Here is a 20,995-nt window from a genome sequence, read left to right on the forward strand (position 1 = left end):
TTAATACCTTTCATGGCTTAAATATGTATAGAACCTACACACATTTTGACTTAACATACCTACACTAATGTTTATTCTATTATGTTGAAAAGAAAAAATGAATTATAATAGTTAAATGTTTATTCAGAGAATAAGATGATATGGACAAATTAATTTCACATGGAATATCAAATCCTTAAAGTAATGATTACATCATCATAAGACAAATGGTACCAAGAAGGTGTATGAATACAAGACAACAAAATATTAACATAGATTATTAACCACTTTAAGGCCCCATTACACTTCATCATACGACGCATAGCAAAAGTAGCTGATCTACAAGCTCACAAAGCAGGCTGAGAGAAAAACTATAAAATAATCAAACGATTCTGGACTTGTGACGTGAGTGACAAAACAGAAGTGTGCTCTACTTGAGGACACGCAACTCAGCAGTTTCTCCAGTTCCTCTATCCATAGGATAAAGATAAAGTCCAACATGGAGCTTGTGTGTGAACGTGGTGTGGACTGTGTGGAGGAGAGTCATGGTGTCAGACACACTGTAGAAGGACAGAGTTCCTGCACTGTGGTCCAGGTACACTCCTACTCTGGAGGACACACGGCCTGGGATGTCAGTACTAATGCCTCTGTGTGTGAAACTAGAACCTTGTTTGTTACACCGTAAAGACCATGATTTATCATTGGTTCCAAATCTACATTCACCACCGGTCCCTGTTCTGCTGATATCTTTATATGAGACTGCTATATAAACGATGTCTCCACTCCACTCTACCTCCCAGTAACAGCGTCCAGTCAGACCCTCTTTACTCAGAACCTGAGCCCATGTTCCAGTGAATCTCTCTGGGTGATCAGGATGTGATTGTGGTTTGTCCATCATTGTTACTTTTCTGTTCCCTTTAGACAGAGACAGGAGTTGATGAGCTGTGTTTGGATCCAGTGTGATTGGAAGTGAATATTTTAAGAAGGCAGCTCTGGTCTTGGGTTCTGGTGGAGTTGACAGTGAAACATCCACTCTGTTCACTGTCTCTGAGACGTTTGTCCCTTCCTCTGTAAGAATGACTGGTGGTGTTGACAGTACTGTCTGGCCACTGTGAATAGATTTCTTCTTCTTTTTTGATTTCTTCACTCTGTTCACTGTCTCTGAGACGTTTGTCCCTTCCTCTGTAAGAATGTCCTCTAGTTTGTCTCTCATCTTGGACACGGCCACAGTCACATCTTCAAAGTATCTCAGAGGACGGACATTGCTGCTGACTGGGTGTGTAGATTCACTGATCGTTGAGAGGGAGGAGGTGTAACGCTGTAGAAAATGGATGTGATCCTCTGTGAGCGAGAGCTGCTCCAGCTCAGCGTGTCTCCTCCTCAGGTCAGTGACCTCCTGCTCCACGCGCCTCCTCTGTTCTTCAGCACGACTCACTTCACGTTCCTGCTGGTCTCTGATCTTCTCCCTCACCTCAGATCGCCTTCTCTTCATGGAAGAGAAGAGCTCAGTAAAGACGGTGTCACTGTCCTTCACTGCTCTGTCAGCACAGTGGTTGATGGACTCCACCTCCTGGTGAAGCACCTTCAGGTCTTTCTCTCTCTCCTGGATTCTCTGCTGGATGTTCTGCTGACTCGTATCGAGCTCTTTCTGTCTCTCAGTACGTTCTGCTGCAGCCGAGATGGTGTCGTGACCTTTGTGTTCTTCCACGGAGCACAGAGAGCAAATACACTGCTGATCGGTACGACAGAAAAGCTCACTCAACTTGTTGTGACGAGAGCAGATGTTCTCCTGAAGCTCGCTGGAGGCTTTGACCAGCTTGTGTCTCTTAAAGGCAGGAGACTGATAGTGAGGCTGGAGGTGAGTGTCACAGTAAGAGACCAGACACTGAAGACAAGTCTTCACAGCTTTCAGTCTCCTCCCAGTGCAGACATCACAGGCCACATCTCCAGGTCCAGCGTAGCAGTGATCAGGAGGAACATCTTGGAGTCCTGTTGATAGTTTGATACATAATTATGTATTCATCAATTATTTCATTATTATTATTTCATTTGTATGTGCCTGTATATACCCTCATATGTGGTAGCCTATAGGAGCCAGCGTGTCTCTGCTGCCTGATAACTATTGTTTTTATTAGTCTATCTGCCTTAACACCAATCTGTGTCAGACTGTGTCTAACATATTTGTTCCCCTCAAGTTGTTATAAATATTGTGCATAAGTGAGGTCGCAGCGATTCTGGTTGCCTAGGAGACACAAGATAGACAGAAAGCATGAGAACAAAGTACCACCGTTTATCACAACATGTGTTTACATCTCGCTGTTTACGCTTCAGAAAACTACCTGGAAGCAATTTCCCACGCTCATAACATATTTTTTCGGGATAAACCCTTTAATATTTTTGTAATAAGACGTTTCATCTCTTTATTGAGATAGATAGATATATAACAATAAAGAGATGAAACATCAGTAATGTTATCTCTACGGGCGCAACTCTTGCGCAATGTCTTAAAAACATGTAACCGGCTGAGGACAGAGGCGAATTAAATACTTTTTTCAACTCGATGGAAAGCTTTTATTGTGCGCTACAATTTAAAACATCTGCGAGCGTTTCAGAAAACCTTTACTTTTTGGATACGATGTGCAGAAAGGGGTAAGACACATGTAAAGTGGAGAATGTGCGACAATGTCCTGCTCAAACGGCACCGGGAAACGAGGAACCTCATCTCGGAGCTATACAGAGCGGAGCGAGAGGTTCCGTCGTTCCGTGGGGCCCCAGGCGGCCGCCGAACCTTGCCTACTGCAAAGCACGGCCCTGGTCGGAGCTAAGGTCGCACCTGTCTTCTTCAGGCTCTCCACCACATCAGCCAACATGGTGTTCTTCTTCAGAACAGGTCTTGTGATGAAGGTGTGTCTGCACTGTGGACAGCTGAACCTCCCTCTCTGGTCATCCTGCTTCCAGTAACCCTCGATACACCTCCTGCAGTAGCTGTGTCCACAGGGAACAGTCACTGGATCCTTCAGGAGATCCAGACAGATAGAACAACACAACTGTTCCTGATCCATCTGCGCCATTTTAGTACCTCTGTCTGTCTGTCTGTCTGGCTAAGGTGCCGTTTACACGACGACGGTCTCTACAGAAAACGGCAGAATAAAGTATCAGATGTCTCGTCTGTTTACACGGGAACGGTGTTTGCGGGGCTTGAATCCGCAACTAAGAGAAACCTCCTTCCAGAGTGGAAAACTTTGAGAACGTTGCACTTCCCGTCTCTATAGTGTAAACGCGTCCAAGCGATCTGCAAGGGACTTTAGATGGAAGCCCCGCCCCTTCATTTCTCTGCCTCCTACGTCAGTTGTTAGTGGATTCTGATTGGCGTTGAAAAACTGTCATGGCCGACAGCCGCGTAAATAATAAAAATAATAATAATACATTTTCCTGCTATTAAAGTGCCGTTTCATTAAGTTTTAATATACTATTAAACTAACATAAATATATAATCATAGAATATGTTATTATTTAACATATTATATGATTATTTGATTGCTAATTTCGCTACGTCGGGTGTGTGTGTGTGTGTTTACTGTTTGTGTGTGCGCGCGTGTGCGACTATAAATACCGTTATAAGAACTGTACAGTATAATGCTCACGATGCTTTATAGAAATAATCATAACACATTTTAAAGCATTCTAGCCTACATTATAATAATGTTATAATGTGGGAAGGATATTATAATCACCGCTATAAATTAATGCATTAAAGTGTGATTATAAGGTATAGCAGAACATAGTTCCTGCATAATCTAATGCTATTTATTTTACTATTTTTACTTTAATTACAGCACCAAGTAAAGACACAGTAGTGATGATAATAAATAATATGATATTATTATTATTGATCATAAAGTATTTCTTTTAACTATAATGTAGGACAGGATATTATAATCACAACTATAAATTAATGCACTAAAGTAAGTGTGATTAATTACAATAAATATGATATGATTATTATTGATCATGTGGTTAATCTGGGGTGAAATCTAACCATTATAATAGCCTATTCATGCAGGTGAAGCAGTTAACTTTTAGTATCGTTCCACTGTAAAACAATATGATAAATTCACAAGTCATTCTGATTAAAATAATGCAAAGCTTTACAAACAAAAACTGGACTTCTCTGTTTTCATATACATTTCTCAATAGGCTACATGTTGATTCTGAATATTAGTTTCAAAACTAATTTGCCGAAATATACTGTAGCCCTGTGTGTGCTGATCTGATGATCTGATCTGACGATGATGATCTGACGATAACGACGATGATCTGATCTGACACAAGCACAAGCACACGCACACGCACACGCACACGCATACACACGCACACACTCACGCTCACTCACTCTTCTACTTGTCATTGGCCAGCGCCAGCTGTCATTCTACGCTCCTGGGACATGATTGGACCGTAAAGCCGACACCCGCGAAACGCGAAAGGCGCTAATTTGATATAATATATCATCCTTTTTTCATTTGTCATCAATAACCGATACACAACTAAGATCATTAACTGAGACGCTCGCTGTGATGACAGATCATAACTATGTAGCTGCAGCATCCTCTGTTGGGTAGGTTATTAGTTTGTTTTCTAAATGACTGTAATGTAATGTAATGTTTTCAAGGATATTATGGTAATAGGTAGGCTAATGCTGGACTTTAATAGCCTACTTTAGGCAACAAATGTTGTATGTTTTTATTTTGAACTGCACTTCCATACATGTTTTTTTCTATAATGGCCTATTTGCAGGCTGTCAGTGGACCCTGTCAGCAATGATGGAGCTGCCTTTGCCCTTAATGCTCAAAAAGCACGGTAAAATACCACACCAGACATCTCCAAGATTAGTGTGTTAACTGGTTTATTTTGAATAAGAGTTGCCTGGCTGTGATGCTTGATTGTCGTAATTATTTTAGAATGGTGTGCTCAGGAGCAATAGGGGAGAACCTGGATAGTTATCCTCAGTTGAAGGTAATGTGATAAGCAGGGCTATATTTGATGAAGCCTTCATTAGCAAACCCATCAACCAAATATCATGCACAAACCTATCAATCAAATATTACAGTACTTTGATGCTGATGATGGCTGTATAACTGAAACCATAGGCACATTGAATGTGGGCTATAATGATAAGGACACAATAACGCATTTCCAAGCTTGCTATTTTCCAGATTTTGTAATCACAATTTTCTGTTTTAAATGTTGAGAAGCTCCAGCCTCTAGGCCTACCTGTCTATGTAATGTATGCTAATTAAATCTAATCTACATCCATCTTCAATTTATAGAGTGACCTACCCCCTGACTACAAGTACCATGTGTGTCACTTTCAAGAGGTACCATCAGCTTTTAGGGATCACACAGCTTTTGAAGCACTCATCAGAGTCCAAATTAAAACAGTGGACGAAGCAAAAGAGTGGATGAAGGCATCCAAGCAGTCAGGGGTGACATGGAGGGTTGAGTTCACCAAACCACCAAAGGGGAAACGTCTTTTGTACAAGGTAATAAACAATTACATTTTTGAAAGTAATTACTAATCATTGTTTTGTTTTTTTCATAATTTCTTTGTCATTATTGTGGCTTTGTTTAGGCTACATACAGGTGTCAGCATCTTATTCATACACAGTCTCTCACAGCAAATTTGAGAAGGTCTTCTAAAAACACCGGCTGTGAGGCAAAAATGTGTTTGACTCTAAAGAAGTGCCAAAGAGCAAATGGGGACATTAGCAAGTGAGTTTGATACATGGAAGCTTACCCAGTGTTGATGAGCCATTGTTCCATTGTTCTACTACCATTGTTCTACTGATAGTTGCCACAAACTTTGCATAATATGAATGTACAATATTGTTGACAGGAGTCAAGACCCACACCTGCCAGACTTCCCCCTTGAAGTTAGAATTCACAACATGCACAACCATAACCTGTTCATTGCGGAGGCCCTCAAACACAGAGATGTGGGAGAGAATGCCATTGAGAACCTCAAAAAACTTTTTGACAGTGGCCACTCCGCTACATCTGCACTAAGTGTGTTAAAGCATGATCTCCAAATCCAGTATGGAGAGAGGTACCCCTATGTCTCAGCCAACCGGGAGATCTGCCCAGAACACAACTTTGTACAAAGGTGTCTAAAATGTATTTTTAAAGGAAGATCATGTTCAATCATGTTTTTGCTACAGCATTTTAACTTTGGTCAACAGTGTAGGGTACAGTTAACTATTTTTTACCATATAGCTTTCATAGTCCATCAGCCAATTAAAAAGAAATCTAAATCTGGCTATTAGTTCACCAAAAATGTATTTAGTGGACAATAACTCTTACAAAAGAATAATAATAATATCCAAGACAATATCCTACACTGTAATACTGTAGCCTACATATTGTTTTGCATTTTACTTACAAGCAAAGGTGTATACTTTATAGTTCAAATCACTATTATGTATTAATGACTTAATGTTATCGTTTTGTCCAGACTGTACCAAAATGTATCCAACGCGGAGTATGGGGCACAAAATGGCCCATCCATGTTGGAAGCCTTAGCACGTCAGGTTGAGGACTACAACATCAAGTGTGCAGATATTTGTGCAAAGATGATTATTTCCACTTCAGGAGCTCCACTCTTAGCCATATGCTCCCCACTAATGAAGCGTGTTCACAAAATGAAGCACAGTGGAGAGCTCTGCTTTATTGATTCCTCTGGAAACATGGACAGGGAGAACTGTAGAGTGTTCCTCCTGCTCACTCACAGCTGTGCTGGTGGTCTCCCCCTTGGGATCCTTATGACACAGTCTGAGAACCAAGCTACCATCGTGGAAGGCCTGGAGCTCCTCAAAGAGCTTGTCGGAAAGGATGGTTTTGCTGGAAATGGGCAGGCAGGACCTTCTGTGTTCATCACAGATGACTGTAGTGCAGAAAGGGGAGCTCTCAAAAAGGTGTTTCCAGCGGCCACACTTCTTCTCTGCTCATTCCACCTCCTTCAGGCAGTCTGGAGGTGGCTTTGGAAAAAGGAGAGCAGTGTAGAAAAAGGACACAGACAGACTCTCTTTGCAGTTATCAAAGACATGCTGTACAGCAAGGACATCACAAATGTTGAAAGGCTCTATGTGCAGGCCAGGTCAAATCCAGTTGCTGAGAGGTTAGTGTGCACTTTGGAGACAGGCAAGCAGGTTAACTGATGATGAAGGTGCTTAGTTGAGACAGATGTTCATTTCAGAATACTTTATTGATCCCCAAGGGAAAGTGTTAAATATTGTTGAAATCTTAAATATGTAAAATATGTGCATTAACCAAATATATATCAGAAGCATTTGATACAGATACATAGATGTACTCTATAATTGATATTCCCGTTTGTGTCCATTCCAGGTACAAGAACTACATGGAATATTTGGAGAAGCTGTACTCCCGGAGGGACTGCTGGGCTCTCAGTTTCAGAGAGAAGTTGTACACCAGGGGCAACAACACAAACAACTACGCAGAGGCTGCAATGCGTGTCCTCAAGGACAAAATTTTGCAAAGGACAAAAGCTTTCAACCCTTCACAACTATTTGACCTCCTCACCTCAAGACTGGATACCTATTATGAGGCAAGGATCACAGATGTTGCTCTTGGTCGCTGGGAGGCACAGCGCTCACGCTTTCTTGCTCTGGACACCAACATCCAAGTCAGTGACATTCAGCAGGTAATACCTGCACACTGAAAGCGCTCCATCTGTCTTTACAAAGAACACCTATATATTAAAAAAATAAAAATAAAATGTGTGACAGGTTGGCGAGAAAACATTTCAGGTCAAGGGGTCAACAGAAACATATGTAGTGGACATGGAACTGGAGCTGTGTTCCTGTCCAGCAGGACACACTGGTGGACCCTGCAGGCACCAGGCAGCGGTGGTCAAACATTTTGGATGTTTTTCTAACACCTACGCACCAGAGACTGCAACGATGAAAGCTGAGCTTCTCAAGCTTACTTCAGGAGGTAGTTTCTATTTATTTTATTGAACTACACATGTCATATTCCTTTTTCTTTGAATATTGGTTGGAATATTATTTATTATTTAAGTCTATAAAGCTTTATTAAAAAAACATTCATGTTATTTTAACAATATAATTGCTTTACTCATTCATTGCTTATCTTTTGAAGACCCAGTGTCTTTGGATTTTCTCCAACCTCTAAGAAAGCAGCCTCAATGTCAGTCACTCTCTTTGGACTTTCGCCAACCTCTGAGACAGCTCAGTCAGCCTTTACAGTCACTCCAAGGTATGCCTATACAATTGAGACTTTAAGTAAAGAATTGTGTGAATTATGAATATGCTGAATAGCTTTTTACTAACCGGTGGCAACCTCCACAAAAACAATGTCCTCACACTGAACAAAACTGATGTACATCAGGCACTAATTGAGGACTAATATGGGCACCTCAATGTTAAATTGGCATTTGGAAAAAATAGCTACAGTACTAATAGCACAATGTTAAAGTCCTTTGACAAATGTCTCCACCATGTTTTTCATATTGATATAAAGCATCAATATCTGTACGAATTTCAACCCGACGCACACTACTTTGTGCGACTGGTCGGCTAACGGCCCTCGCAAAAGGCCGGAGTCCCTGAATCGGTGTGAAGTAGATAATACTCAGACCTACACCAACCTGTGTCTTTGATGTTTTTTTTATTTACTACACAAATACAAACATACATTAACACACCTAGCAGACAATCATTCTACTAAGCGGCCAGTCAACTACTATCTTAGTCAACTACAACCTTGCCAGTAGGCTCACATTCTACTAACAAAGTCTAGCCAGGTCAGGCAGTCAGGTCAGACAGACAGTCAGACAGACAGCCAGCCAGCCAGACAGCCAGAAGGTCAAACAGGTTTTAAACCTACAGAAAGATTGAAACACAGAAACAATAATACAATATTACCGACATGAATCTTCACAAAACAATAAACATATCAGCATATATGACCATTAATCTTCGTGTATCAAGAGCTTTTCTACTTACTACTGATCTGTTGAGGGACTCCAAGAAACTGATTTCCCACTGACTCTGCACCACAGACCCACACAAAGGATGTTGCCTCCCACCATATCATGTCCACCCCCCAAAGTGGCCTGGGTCTCTCTCTCTCTTTCCTGATAAGGGATCTAAGGTATTTTTATGACCCTCAGAAAATCTAAGCAAGGACCCCAATATGTGCCTTTACTCACTGGGCAAATACGATGAGCACCTAGCAAGTGTCTTTCTCCTTCCCCCTATAGGCATCAAGCATGTCATTTGAGCCTCTCTCTCTCTCCTCTTCGAGATAAGGGAATGGTACGGAATTTACGACCCACACACTCTGAGAAAAGACCCAACTTATGAGACATTATAGAGCTGCCTCAGTTAATGACTCCAAACAGGCAGTATTAACCTTCATATATGTATGTATTTTACCTATGCCTTTATATGTCGGCCTACCACACTGGTATAATCCTAAATAAGCAGTAAATACACACATAATTGTAATCATAATAATATTACAGGCGCTGAAGGCATGGAAAACCTAACAATATATTTTGTTATTGACAGAAATGGAGCAGATGCACTCCAACATCGAGCTGCATGCAGAATCAGATCCCAGCATGGACCAGACAGATGTGGAGCAGATGGATTCCAACAATCAAGTTGTTGAATTTATGTTTAATGAACTGCAAAAATTTAAGTTAGATGAGTACCATGGCCCTGGGCTGGTTGCAATGGCTAAGCAGTTCGGACGTTTGAGTCATAATCCAGCAACGTTGCTGTCTGCAATGCACTGCTTTGGGAAATCAGTCAACCCAGCAACGAAACGATCCAAGGCAATTCGACGAGCAGCAAGGCGTTCAGGTGCCATGATTCCTGCCCAGCCTTCTGCTATTAACAGGCGCAGCGACAAATCAGGTTCAAAGAGACGTTTGACCCCTGGCCGTTCAAGGAAGCAGACCAGTGGTCCTGAACACCCATACTGCTCTGAAAAGGAGAATAAAAAGAGACCTGCAAGGTTTGGGCATCACCAACTTGCAGACTCTGTGGCAATGAATTCCTCCCACCAAAAATAAGGATATATGGAGAGAGAGAGAGAGAGAGAGAGCGAGAGCGAGAGAGAGAGAGAGAGAGAGTTGGTACCATAGGTCAGTGAGTGAGTCCCAACCAAAGTGTAAAATGTAAATAGAGATAAGAAGCTTTTGTTATGCATTGTATCTGTGACTGAGATCCCTTTCCTGACATTGCTACAGTATCCAGATTACAATAAATATGGTATGTAGTGTCCAATCCAGTGCACAGTCTGCTTCAAATAGCTTTGACATTGTCAAACAGTAGGTTGGGTCTAATACCAGGGTCTAAATGTCTCAATGGAAAGAGTACTACACACTGCAAATGTGCTAGTTATATTGTATTAACATACCATACAGATTAAATACAATAAAGGTTTGCTTTATTTAAATCAGACTTGTGTGTTCTTCCCTTTAAGGGTCATCAATATGCCTGTACACGGACATATGTGTCCGTGGCAAAGACACATTTTAGATTTTCTTTTGGTATAATGTATTTTTTGATAAGAACCAATTACTGAATGTCAGGTCTACAGGTTTTCTTCAGAATGTATGACACTATTTATTATGACACTATATATGGCACATTAAGAGGAGACTGGTACCAGTGGTTTTCAATTATTTGAAAGGACCCCCATAACTCTGAAAGTGTTCCAATGTAACCAAGTGGACCCATACGGGTCCACTTGGTTACATTGGAACACTCTAGAGTTAAGATCTGTTAAGATATGTCAATATTAGAATAATAATACCATATTTATAATTAATCACACTTTAATGCATTCATTTATAGTGGTGATTATAATATCCTGTCCTACATTATAGTTAAAAGAAATAATTTATGATCAATAATAATAATATCATATTATTTATTATCATCACTACTGTGTCTTTACTTGGTGCTGTAATTAAAGTAAAAATAGTAAAATAAATAGCATTAGATTATGCAGGAACTATGTTCTGCTATACCTTATAATCACACTTTAATGCATTAATTTATAGCGGTGATTATAATAGCCTTCCTACATTATAACATTATTATAATGTAGGCTAGAATGCTTTAAAATGTGTTATGATTATTTCTATAAAGCATCGTGAGCATTATACTGTACAGTTCTTATAACGGTATTTATAGTCGCACACGCGCGCACACACAAACAGTAACACACACACACACACACACACACACACACACACACACACACACACACACACACACACACACACACACACACACCCGACGTAGCGAAATTAGCAATCAAATAATCATATAATATGTTAAATAATAACATATTCTATGATTATATATTTACGTTAGTTTAATAGTATATTAAAACTTAATGAAACGGCACTTTAATAGCAGGAAAATGTATTATTATTATTTTTATTATTTACGCGGCTGTCGGCCATGACAGTTTTTCAACGCCAATCAGAATCCACTAACAACTGACGTAGGAGGCAGAGAAATGAAGGGGCGGGGCTTCCATCTAAAGTCCCTTGCAGATCGCTTGGACGCAGTGTAAACGCGAACCCTTTTTCTACCCCTTGTTTTTCAGTAGCGGGGGGCGGGGGGCGGGGAGCGGGGGGCGCCCTAGTCCCTACGTCACATCCTAGACGGATAGCTCCGCCCACACTGGGCGAGCGCTGTGCGAACCCTTTTTCTACCCCTTGTTTTTCAGTAGCGGGGGGCGGGGAGCGGGGGGCGCCCTAGTCCCTACGTCACATCCTAGACGGATAGCTCCGCCCACACTGGGCGAGCGCTGTCAGTGCAGCGGAAGTCGATGCGCAGACGGCTTTGTTGTTGAAGCCCGACTGACGCACGCTCATGAGAAACAGCAGAAATGAAATCTGGCGAAAACAGTTGCGTGCATTAAACTTTAAAGGAAACATGCAGTCTAAATATATAATAAATATCCATTTGCCTAATTCACCACTACTTTTGCGTTTGAAACTTAGTATTTCTCTAAATATTACACTTTCAGCAGCCTAAGTATAAACTGTTATATTAGATGAGTGAAACAGCTGTCTCACCACTACTTTTGCGACTGTGTCTCAACGTGGTTTTACTGGTTAAATTAAAAATAAAATTTGCGTTTGAAACTTAGAATTTCTCTAAATATTACACTTTCACGACAGCCTAAGTATAAACTGTTATATTAGATGAGTGAAACAGCTGTCGATACAGTCAATATAAGTAAATCATTATATGATGATAGCCTTATGAGTAACTTTTTTATAATTTCGGGACATTTTGTTATTTTGCACAACACCTTTGTACAACGAAGTATAAAATAGGGTTGATTAAAGTGTTTAATCAATGTATTTGATAGAAAAAAATCTATAAACATTCTTTTTTAAAGAATGCGGTTCTATGAATTGGTCCATCATCATCAAGATGATCAACATTTTTTTTTAAAGAATGCGGTTCCTCATAAGTTACTCATAAGGCTATCATCATATAATGATTTACTTATATTGACTGTATCGACAGCTGTTTCACTCATCTAATATAACAGTTTATACTTAGGCTGTCGTGAAAGTGTAATATTTAGAGAAATTCTAATCAACCCTATTTTATACTTCGTTGTACAAAGGTGTTGTGCAAAATAACAAAATGTCCCGAAATTATAAAAAAGTTACTCATAAGGCTATCATCATATAATGATTTACTTATATTGACTGTATCGACAGCTGTTTCACTCATCTAATATAACAGTTTATACTTAGGCTGTCGTGAAAGTGTAATATTTAGAGAAATTCTAAGTTTCAAACGCAAATTTTATTTTTAATTTAACCAGTAAAACCACGTTGAGACACAGTCGCAAAAGTAGTGGTGAGACAGCTGTTTCACTCATCTAATATAACAGTTTATACTTAGGCTGTCGTGAAAGTGTAATATTTAGAGAAATACTAAGTTTCAAACGCAAAAGTAGTGGTGAATTAGGCAAATGGATATTTATTATATATTTAGACTGCATGTTTCCTTTAAAGTTTAATGCACGCAACTGTTTTCGCCAGATTTCATTTCTGCTGTTTCTCATGAGCGTGCGTCAGTCGGGCTTCAACAACAAAGCCGTCTGCGCATCGACTTCCGCTGCACTGACGCTCGCCCAGTGTGGGCGGAGCTATCCGTCTAGGATGTGACGTAGGGACTAGGGCGCCCCCCGCTCCCCGCCCCCCGCCCCCCGCTACTGAAAAACAAGGGGTAGAAAAAGGGTTCGCTATGGGTGCATCCACACATGAGCGACAACTTGACGCCCGGAAGTCGGAAGTCCCGTCCACTCCCATGTTATAGGAAAAACCGGACCGGAACTTCCGGTTTCTAACTTAACATGGGTGTGTACGGGGCTAGCGTAGCGTTTGCCGTCAGCATACGCTCATGTGTGGATGCACCCTCTGGGTGCATCCACACATGAGCGACAACTTGACGCCCGGAAGTCGGAAGTCCCGTCCACTCCCATGTTATAGGAAAAACCGGACCGGAACTTCCGGTTTCTAACTTAACATGGGTGTGTACGGGGCTAGCGTAGCGTAAGCGTAGCGTTTGCCGTCAGCATACGCTCATGTGTGGATGTACCCTCTGGGTGCATCCACACATGAGCGACAACTTGACGCCCGGAAGTCGGAAGTCCCGTCCACTCCCATGTTATAGGAAAAACCGGACCGGAACTTCCGGTTTCTAACTTAACACAGCGTTTGCCGTCAGCATACGCTCATGTGTGGATGCACCCTATGGGTACATCCACACATGAGCGTATGCTGACGGCAAACGCTACGCTTACGCTACGCTAGCCCCGTACACACCCATGTTAAGTTAGAAACCGGAAGTTCCGGTCCGGTTTTTCCTATAACATGGGAGTGGACGGGACTTCCGACTTCCGGGCGTCAAGTTGTCGCTCATGTGTGGATGCACCCTGGTGCATCCACACATGAGCGACAACTTGACTTGTACGGGGCTAGCGTAGCGTAAGCGTAGCGTTTGCCGTCAGCATACGCTCATGTGTGGATGTACCCAGTAAACACATACAGCAGAGGAAACGGAACAACGTTTGATGTTGCCAGATGTTGTGAGAGAAATAAGCAGCCAGTTCCATGAAAACAAGCCCAAAAGAAACGACTAGGCTACATGAGCACTTTAAACCATGGGGTCCTTGGGGGGTCCCAGCAAAATGTGTTAATATAGCGTCACAATAATCTTTTACCACTTTAACCTTTTCATACTTTGGCTATTCAAAAATAGCTGCGCTATGAAAATCTTGAACATTTTTGCAAACCTTTGAATATATATATATTTTTTTTTAAGCGAACATTTGTAGGTCAAATCTTTGCTTCTGGAAGTCCGTGGGACAAAATATTTGAGATGGGGTCCGCGGCCAAATACATATCATTTTTGGGGGTCCTTGACAAGTTTGAGAACCATATTGCTTTAAACAGTATCTACAAGCTCCGATGGTCTGCGGAGAAAGACAATAATTTGACATGTACATGTTTGAGGACTGTTTAAAACAATAATAAAATCAAAAATCAAAAAATGAACTATACTTTAAAAACAAGCCCAGAAAACTGCAACCCGCAACAAGGAAAAACAAGCCCAAAGTCACTTATAATAAGCTTACATGGCAACTCATGCATGAAACCATAGATTTAGCGCGTCACCGCCACCTAGCCACCTGGCATGCATACTACAGCGTGAGCGTACAGCGTCTGAAATTACTGGAGCGTCTCCATGTAAATGCAAAATAAAAAGTGATGACGCAACTGCACTTTGTCGTTTTCTGTTCTGAAACTTCTGATCGTCATCTAAACGTAGCCTAAAGGACTGATATCTGACTATCACCTCCCTCTGTGAGTGACACGAGTTGTTGTTGTTGTTGTGTGTGTGTGTGTGTGTGTGTGTGTGTGTGTGTGTGTGTGTGTGTGTGTGTGTGTGTGTGTGTGTGTGTGTGTGTGTGCGCGCGCGCGTGCGTGTGTGTGCTTGTTTGTTGAAACATGAGTCAGCAGTTTTCTTCTGTCTGGGAAACCGTCGCTCTGGAACGCCCTGCCCATGGATCTTATGCTAGCAGAGTCAGTGTCTGTTATCAGAACATAATGGACATTTTAGAGGCTTTTAGCCTGTTTTGGGCTCAGGAACACGTACTGTGTTCAGTGCAGGAGGAGAATTGTTCCTTTCTTTTTGAAAAAGTTTCTCTTTAGGTATTTTTTTTTACATATTGAGTAGTAGCCTAAGAGGTGTTATTTGTAGCTGTGATGCATCTCATTTATACAGTCTATGGATGCAACATGTATTTACGTGTTTTAATAAAGGTGCTTTTAAAGGTCAAAGTTCTCTCTCTCTCTACCTCTGGCTCTTTTATTCTCTCCCACATCTCTCCCTCTCTACCTCTCTGTGTATTCCCTCCCCTTCCTCCCCCCTCTCTCTCCCCCTCCCTCCCTCTCTCTCTCTCTCCCCCCCTCTCTCTCTCTCTCCCCCCTCCCTCTCCTTCCATCTCCCTCCATCTCCCTCTCTCTTTCTCTCTCTCTCCCTCCTCCTCCCTCCCTCTCTCTCTCCCCCTCTCTCTCCCTCCCTCCCCCCCCTCTCTCTCTCTCTCTCTCTCTCCCTCTCTCTCCCCCCCTCTCTCTCTCTCCCTCCCTCCCCCCCCCTCTCTCTCTCTCTCTCTCTCTCTCTCTCTCTCTCTCTCTCTCTCTCTCTCTCTCTCTCAGCAACATCCTCAAGAGTGTTTCTAATCTGTCAAGGGACTGAAGCTGATACAACTGGTGACGTCAGACTTGTGACGTCAGAGTGGTGACGTCAGTCAGGTGGATCTAGAATGGATCATGGATCTAGAATCCACTTTTGATTGATTGATTGATTGATTGATTGATTGATTGATTGATTGATTGAATACTTTATTAACAGTTTGCAAAAAAATGAAGCAGGTTCTCTAACTTCTTTGTCTCTCAGGTCATCCTGTAAATAACTTTATCATCCACGGCCTGCCTGAATGACGTTGTTACTTTATAGAACCTCACATTCATGGCTCCTGGTTGTTTTTAGGATTCATTTTAAAATTACTTTACGTTCCAAACCGCCCCCTCAGGTCTTATAGTGCTGACCTTCTCCAGGTGCCTACAATGACATATAAAAAACACGGTGAAGGAGCAATTCTGCTTCTACGGGCTACGTTTTATATTGACGTCTAACCACTTGACCCCAGCATCCCTATTCTGGGGAAACATACACCAAAAATAGCCGATATACAAGCTCACAACGCGCCACGCGTTGTGAGCTTGTAGATCGGCTATTTGTGACAAGGAGATTTACTGTAAATCGAAAAATAACGCACCAAGTACGGTGCAACTCAGGTCTGTTTTACTACAGAGGGTCTATAAAGGGTTAAACTGAAGTGATATTGATAACAAATATTATCAAAGTATTCCGCCAGGCACATTTTGTGAACATAGCCGATCTACAAGCACACAACTCCTCACGTTGCAGGTCCCCAGTTCTATATAATAATATACACTAACATTTATTCTACTATTATTATCATGTTGGTTACTTTTTATGAATTATAAATGAATTATAATATAATTATTAATTCCAACAGATTTTTCACATGGAATATAAAATCCATGAAGTAATGATTACATCATAACAAGACAAATGGTACCAAGAATGCGTATGAATACAAGAGAACAAAATATTAAAATAGATTATTAACTACTTTAAGCATAGCAAAAATAGCTGATCTACAAGCTAACAAGGCATCGCAATGTGTTTTTAGCTTGAATGACCAAAATAGCGTTCAAGTTCAAGTTCGAATCAGACAAATAAACATGATTCAGGTGACAAAGTTTTGGAACAACTCTGTTTTCTAACATCAAATCATGTTTTTTTTGTTTCCCCTAACAAAAAGCTGACATTTTGCAGGCTGAGAGAAAACAATAAAATGATAAAGAATCTATTCTGGACTCGTGACATGAGAGACAAAACAAAAGCGTGATTTACTTGAGGTCACACAACTCAGCAGTGCCAGCAGATGAATGAATATTAAATCCAACATGGAGGTTGCGTGTGAACGTGGTGTGGACTGTGTGGAGGAGAGGCATGGTGTCAGACACATTGTAGAAGGACAGAGTACCTGAACTGTGGTCCAGGTACACTCCTACTCTGGAGGACACATGGCCTGGGAGGTCAGTTTCAATGCCGCTGTGTCTGAAATAATAACCATGTTTCATACACTGTAAAGACCATGATTTAAAATTGGATCCAAATTCCCATTCATCACCAGACCCTGATCTGCTGTTAGCTTTATATGAGACTGCTATATCAACAATGAGTCCACTCCACTCTACCTCCCAGTAACAGCGTCCAGTCAGACCCTCTTTACTCAGAACTTGAATCTCTTCAGTGAATCTCTCTGGGTGATCAGGACGTGATTGATTATTCTTCATCCATATTACTTTTCTGTTCCCTCTAGACAGAGACAGGTATTCATGAGCTGTGTTTGGATCCAATGTGATTGGACGTGAATATTGTAAGAACTCAGCTCTGGTCTTGGGTTCTGGTGGTGTTGGCAGTGAAACATCCACTCTGTTCACTGTCTCTGAGACGTTTGTCCCTTCCTCTGTAAGAATGTCCTCCAGTCTGTCTCTCATCTTGGACACGGCCACAGTCACATCTTCAAAGTATCTCAGAGGACGGACATTGCTGCTGACTGGGTGTGTAGATTCACTGATCGTTGAGAGGGAGGAGGTGTAACGCTGTAGAAAATGGATGTGATCCTCTGTGAGCGAGAGCTGCTCCAGCTCAGCGTGTCTCCTCCTCAGGTCAGTGACCTCCTGCTCCACGCGCCTCCTCTGTTCTTCAGCACGACTCACTTCACGTTCCTGCTGGTCTCTGATCTGCTCCCTCATCTCAGATCGTCTTCTCTCCATGGAAGAGAAGAGCTCAGTAAAGATGGTGTCACTGTCCTCCACTGCTCTGTCAGCACAGTGGTTGATGGACTCCACCTCCTGGTGAAGCACCTTCACGTCTTTCTCTCTCTCCTGGATTCTCTGCTGGATGTTCTGCTGACTCGTATCGAGCTCTTTCTGTCTCTCAGTACGTTCTGCTGCCGCCGAGATGGTATCGTGACCTTTGTGTTCTTCCACAGAGCACAGAGAGCAGATACACTGCTGATCGGTACGACAGAAAAGCTTCTTCACCTCGCCATGACGAGAGCAGATGTTCTCCTGAAGCTCGCTGGAGGCTTTGACCAGCTTGTGTTTCTTAAAGGCAGGAGACTGATAGTGAGGCTGGAGGTGAGTGTCACAGTAAGAGACCAGACACTGGAGACAAGTCTTCACAGCTTTCATTCTCCTCCCAGTGCAGACATCACAGGCCACATCTCCAGGTCCAGCGTAGCAGTGATCAGGAGGAGCAGCTGGGAGTCCTGTCTTCTTCAGGCTCTCCACCAGATCAGCCAACATGGTGTTTTTCTTCAGAACAGGTCTTGGGATGAACGTCTGTCTGCACTGTGGACAGCTGTCCCAGCTCCCTCTCTGATCATCCTGGTTCCAGAATCCCTCGATACACCTCTTACAGTAGCTGTGTCCACAGGGAACAGTCACTGGATCCTTCAGTAGATCCAGACAGATAGAACAACACAACTGTTCCTGATCCACTTGAGCTCCCTGCTGCGCCATTTTAGTACCTGACTGACTGACTGACTGACTGACTGACTGACTGACTGACTGACTGCTGACTGTGAGGTTCAATTCATGAAGGTCTCACAGGCAATTTTATTACCTGTGTAGGCCCTATAAAGAGAAGAATGCATTCGCCATCTGTTTTGAATAAGGGATGTCATGTTTTGCAAATAATTAAGTTTACCTAGACTAAAGGTAAAACCATTTCCTAATTCCATTTAAGGATGTGTTTTCCCTATAATTTATAATTATAAGTTATGGGCCATGACGGAGGCGCGCCGACTCAGCAGACCTTAAGGCTGAGGAGACGCGCCCTCGCGCCTCCAGGCGCGAGTGCCCGCGTCGACCAGCCGCTGGGCTGCTAGTCGACTCAGCGCCGTCCGAGTTATGTACCGATAGGGACAGAATCGTAAATATTATTGGTGCGGACTGCGTTTGCTCCACTGACTGCGTTTATCCCAACTACCACTCAAAGTGGCTCCTGGCCAACTGCCTGGATGAGGCAGACTTATTTTCTAAAGCTTTGTGCTTTCTATTAGACTGTGCAGGGCAGAGGCGTCTAATCTCTGAGTCAGGGTGACCGCATACCCTCGGGTTAAAACTATTTCCTAATTCCATTTAAGGATGTGTTTACACTATATTTTTTAGGACTATGGGGTAGATACTGAAGGGATACAGTTTTGGAAACAAGTTAGCATATCCACAGTTCTGATGTTCACACCTCCAATTTGGAAGACAATTAGCTCCCTGTTGATGGTCCAAATGTTGATGGCTCTTGGTATCAATGTGCCTTCATTGATATTCTCATTAGCTCAACAATGAGATCTCCCCCTCCACTTTGTGGTTGATGTAGGTGATCAACTCTATTGTTTAGTTTAGTAAGAGTATGTGGATAGTTTCAGTTTTTTTGGGCAGTTTAGAAGTTTAGGCCTCCTGGATATTTTGTGCTTGTCTTGTAATCCATTCTTTTTCATGGAATCTTCTCTGTCCAATTGTCCAGCAGTCATTGAATTCCAAGCCGCATGCTTTTATGGCATCAATCCCATGTGTCATAAAGTGTTGAACAATTAATAAATGGGTATCTTTTTCATTATTAATGGTGTACCTGTGTTGGCTTATTCTAATTGCTATGGAGTTGCCTGTCTCTCCTACATACTGTAATCCACACACTTGGCAAGTAATCAGATAAACACAATTTCTGGTGTTGTATGTGATGTTCTGTCTTAGGCTAATAATGTTTTTGTTTGTCCTGTTTTTAACCGTTTGTTTCGGGCTAAAGTAGTTAGGCCTTGCCCGTGCTACTTGGTTCCATGGCTTCAATTTGCTGTGGATCAAGTAGTCTTTCAGATTTTTGTTTTTCCTATAGGCCGAAATTATCTTAAAGTTCTGTAGGAGGTTTCCCCCCCTGTTTTCAAAATTGTACTGACTGGCTGACTGGCTGACTGACTGACTGACTGGCTGACTGGCTGGCTGTCTGGCTGGCTGTCTAAGGGACTGACTATCTGACTATAAGCTCCCTCTGTGAGTGAGACGAGTTTAGTTAGGTTTCATTTCCTCAGAAATCACCTGACATGGGAGGTTCTGTGTGTGTGTGTGTGTGTGTGTGTGTGTGTGTGTGTGTGTGTGTGTGTGTGTGTGTGTGTGTGTGTGTGTGTGTGTGTGTGTGTGTGTGTGTGTGTGTGTGTGTGTGTGTGCGCGCGCGCGTGTGCTTGTTGAAATATGAGTCAGCAGTTTTCTTTTGTCCGGGAAACCATTGCTCTGGAACGCCCTGCCCATGGATCTTATGCTAGCAGAGTCAGTGTTTGTTATTAAACATAATGGACAATTTAGAGCCTGTTTTTTGGGCTCAGGAAGACTGTTCAGTGCAGGAGGAGAATTGTGCCTTTCTTTTAGAGAAAGTGGTGATGTCTTTTTTCTCTTTAGGTATTTTTTTGTACATATTGAGTAGTAGCCTACTTAAGAGGTGTTATTTGTAACTGTGATGCAACATGTATTTAAGTGTTTTAATAAAGGTGCTTTTAAAGGAGAAATCCGGTCATTTTAAGTGTTATGTTTGATGTGTGTCAAATCACTTACCAACGTATAAATGAAAATCGCGTAAATCCACAGAGCCCCCTATCGACCCCCACCGTTGTCATTGTAGGAGGATATAGAATAGCCCAAATTCGCCTATTTTAACCAATGCAAAGTCTGTTTTTTTGCTTCTAGTACTCATTGTTGAGTCCCATGATAATG

At 42.0% G+C, this 20,995-nt stretch overlaps 1 protein-coding gene across 1 annotated transcript; it reads right to left on the reverse strand.

Moving 5' to 3' along the window:
- Positions 1–158: 158 nt before the first annotated feature.
- On the reverse strand, positions 159–18,757 carry LOC311054869 (uncharacterized protein; the record flags this gene model as incomplete). Its single annotated transcript, XM_084070866.1, has 4 exons — positions 159–1,968; positions 2,813–3,080; positions 6,762–6,897; positions 17,079–18,757. 4 exons carry the CDS (start codon positions 18,755–18,757, stop codon positions 410–412), a joined length of 3,642 nt encoding a protein of 1,213 aa, XP_083926992.1. The 3' UTR covers positions 159–409.
- Positions 18,758–20,995: the final 2,238 nt, after the last annotated feature.

This window comes from Gymnoscopelus microlampas, assembly GCF_963454915.1.
Source record: "Gymnoscopelus microlampas genome assembly, chromosome: 11".
In the NCBI taxonomy this organism is placed as follows: Eukaryota; Metazoa; Chordata; class Actinopteri; order Myctophiformes; family Myctophidae; genus Gymnoscopelus; species Gymnoscopelus microlampas.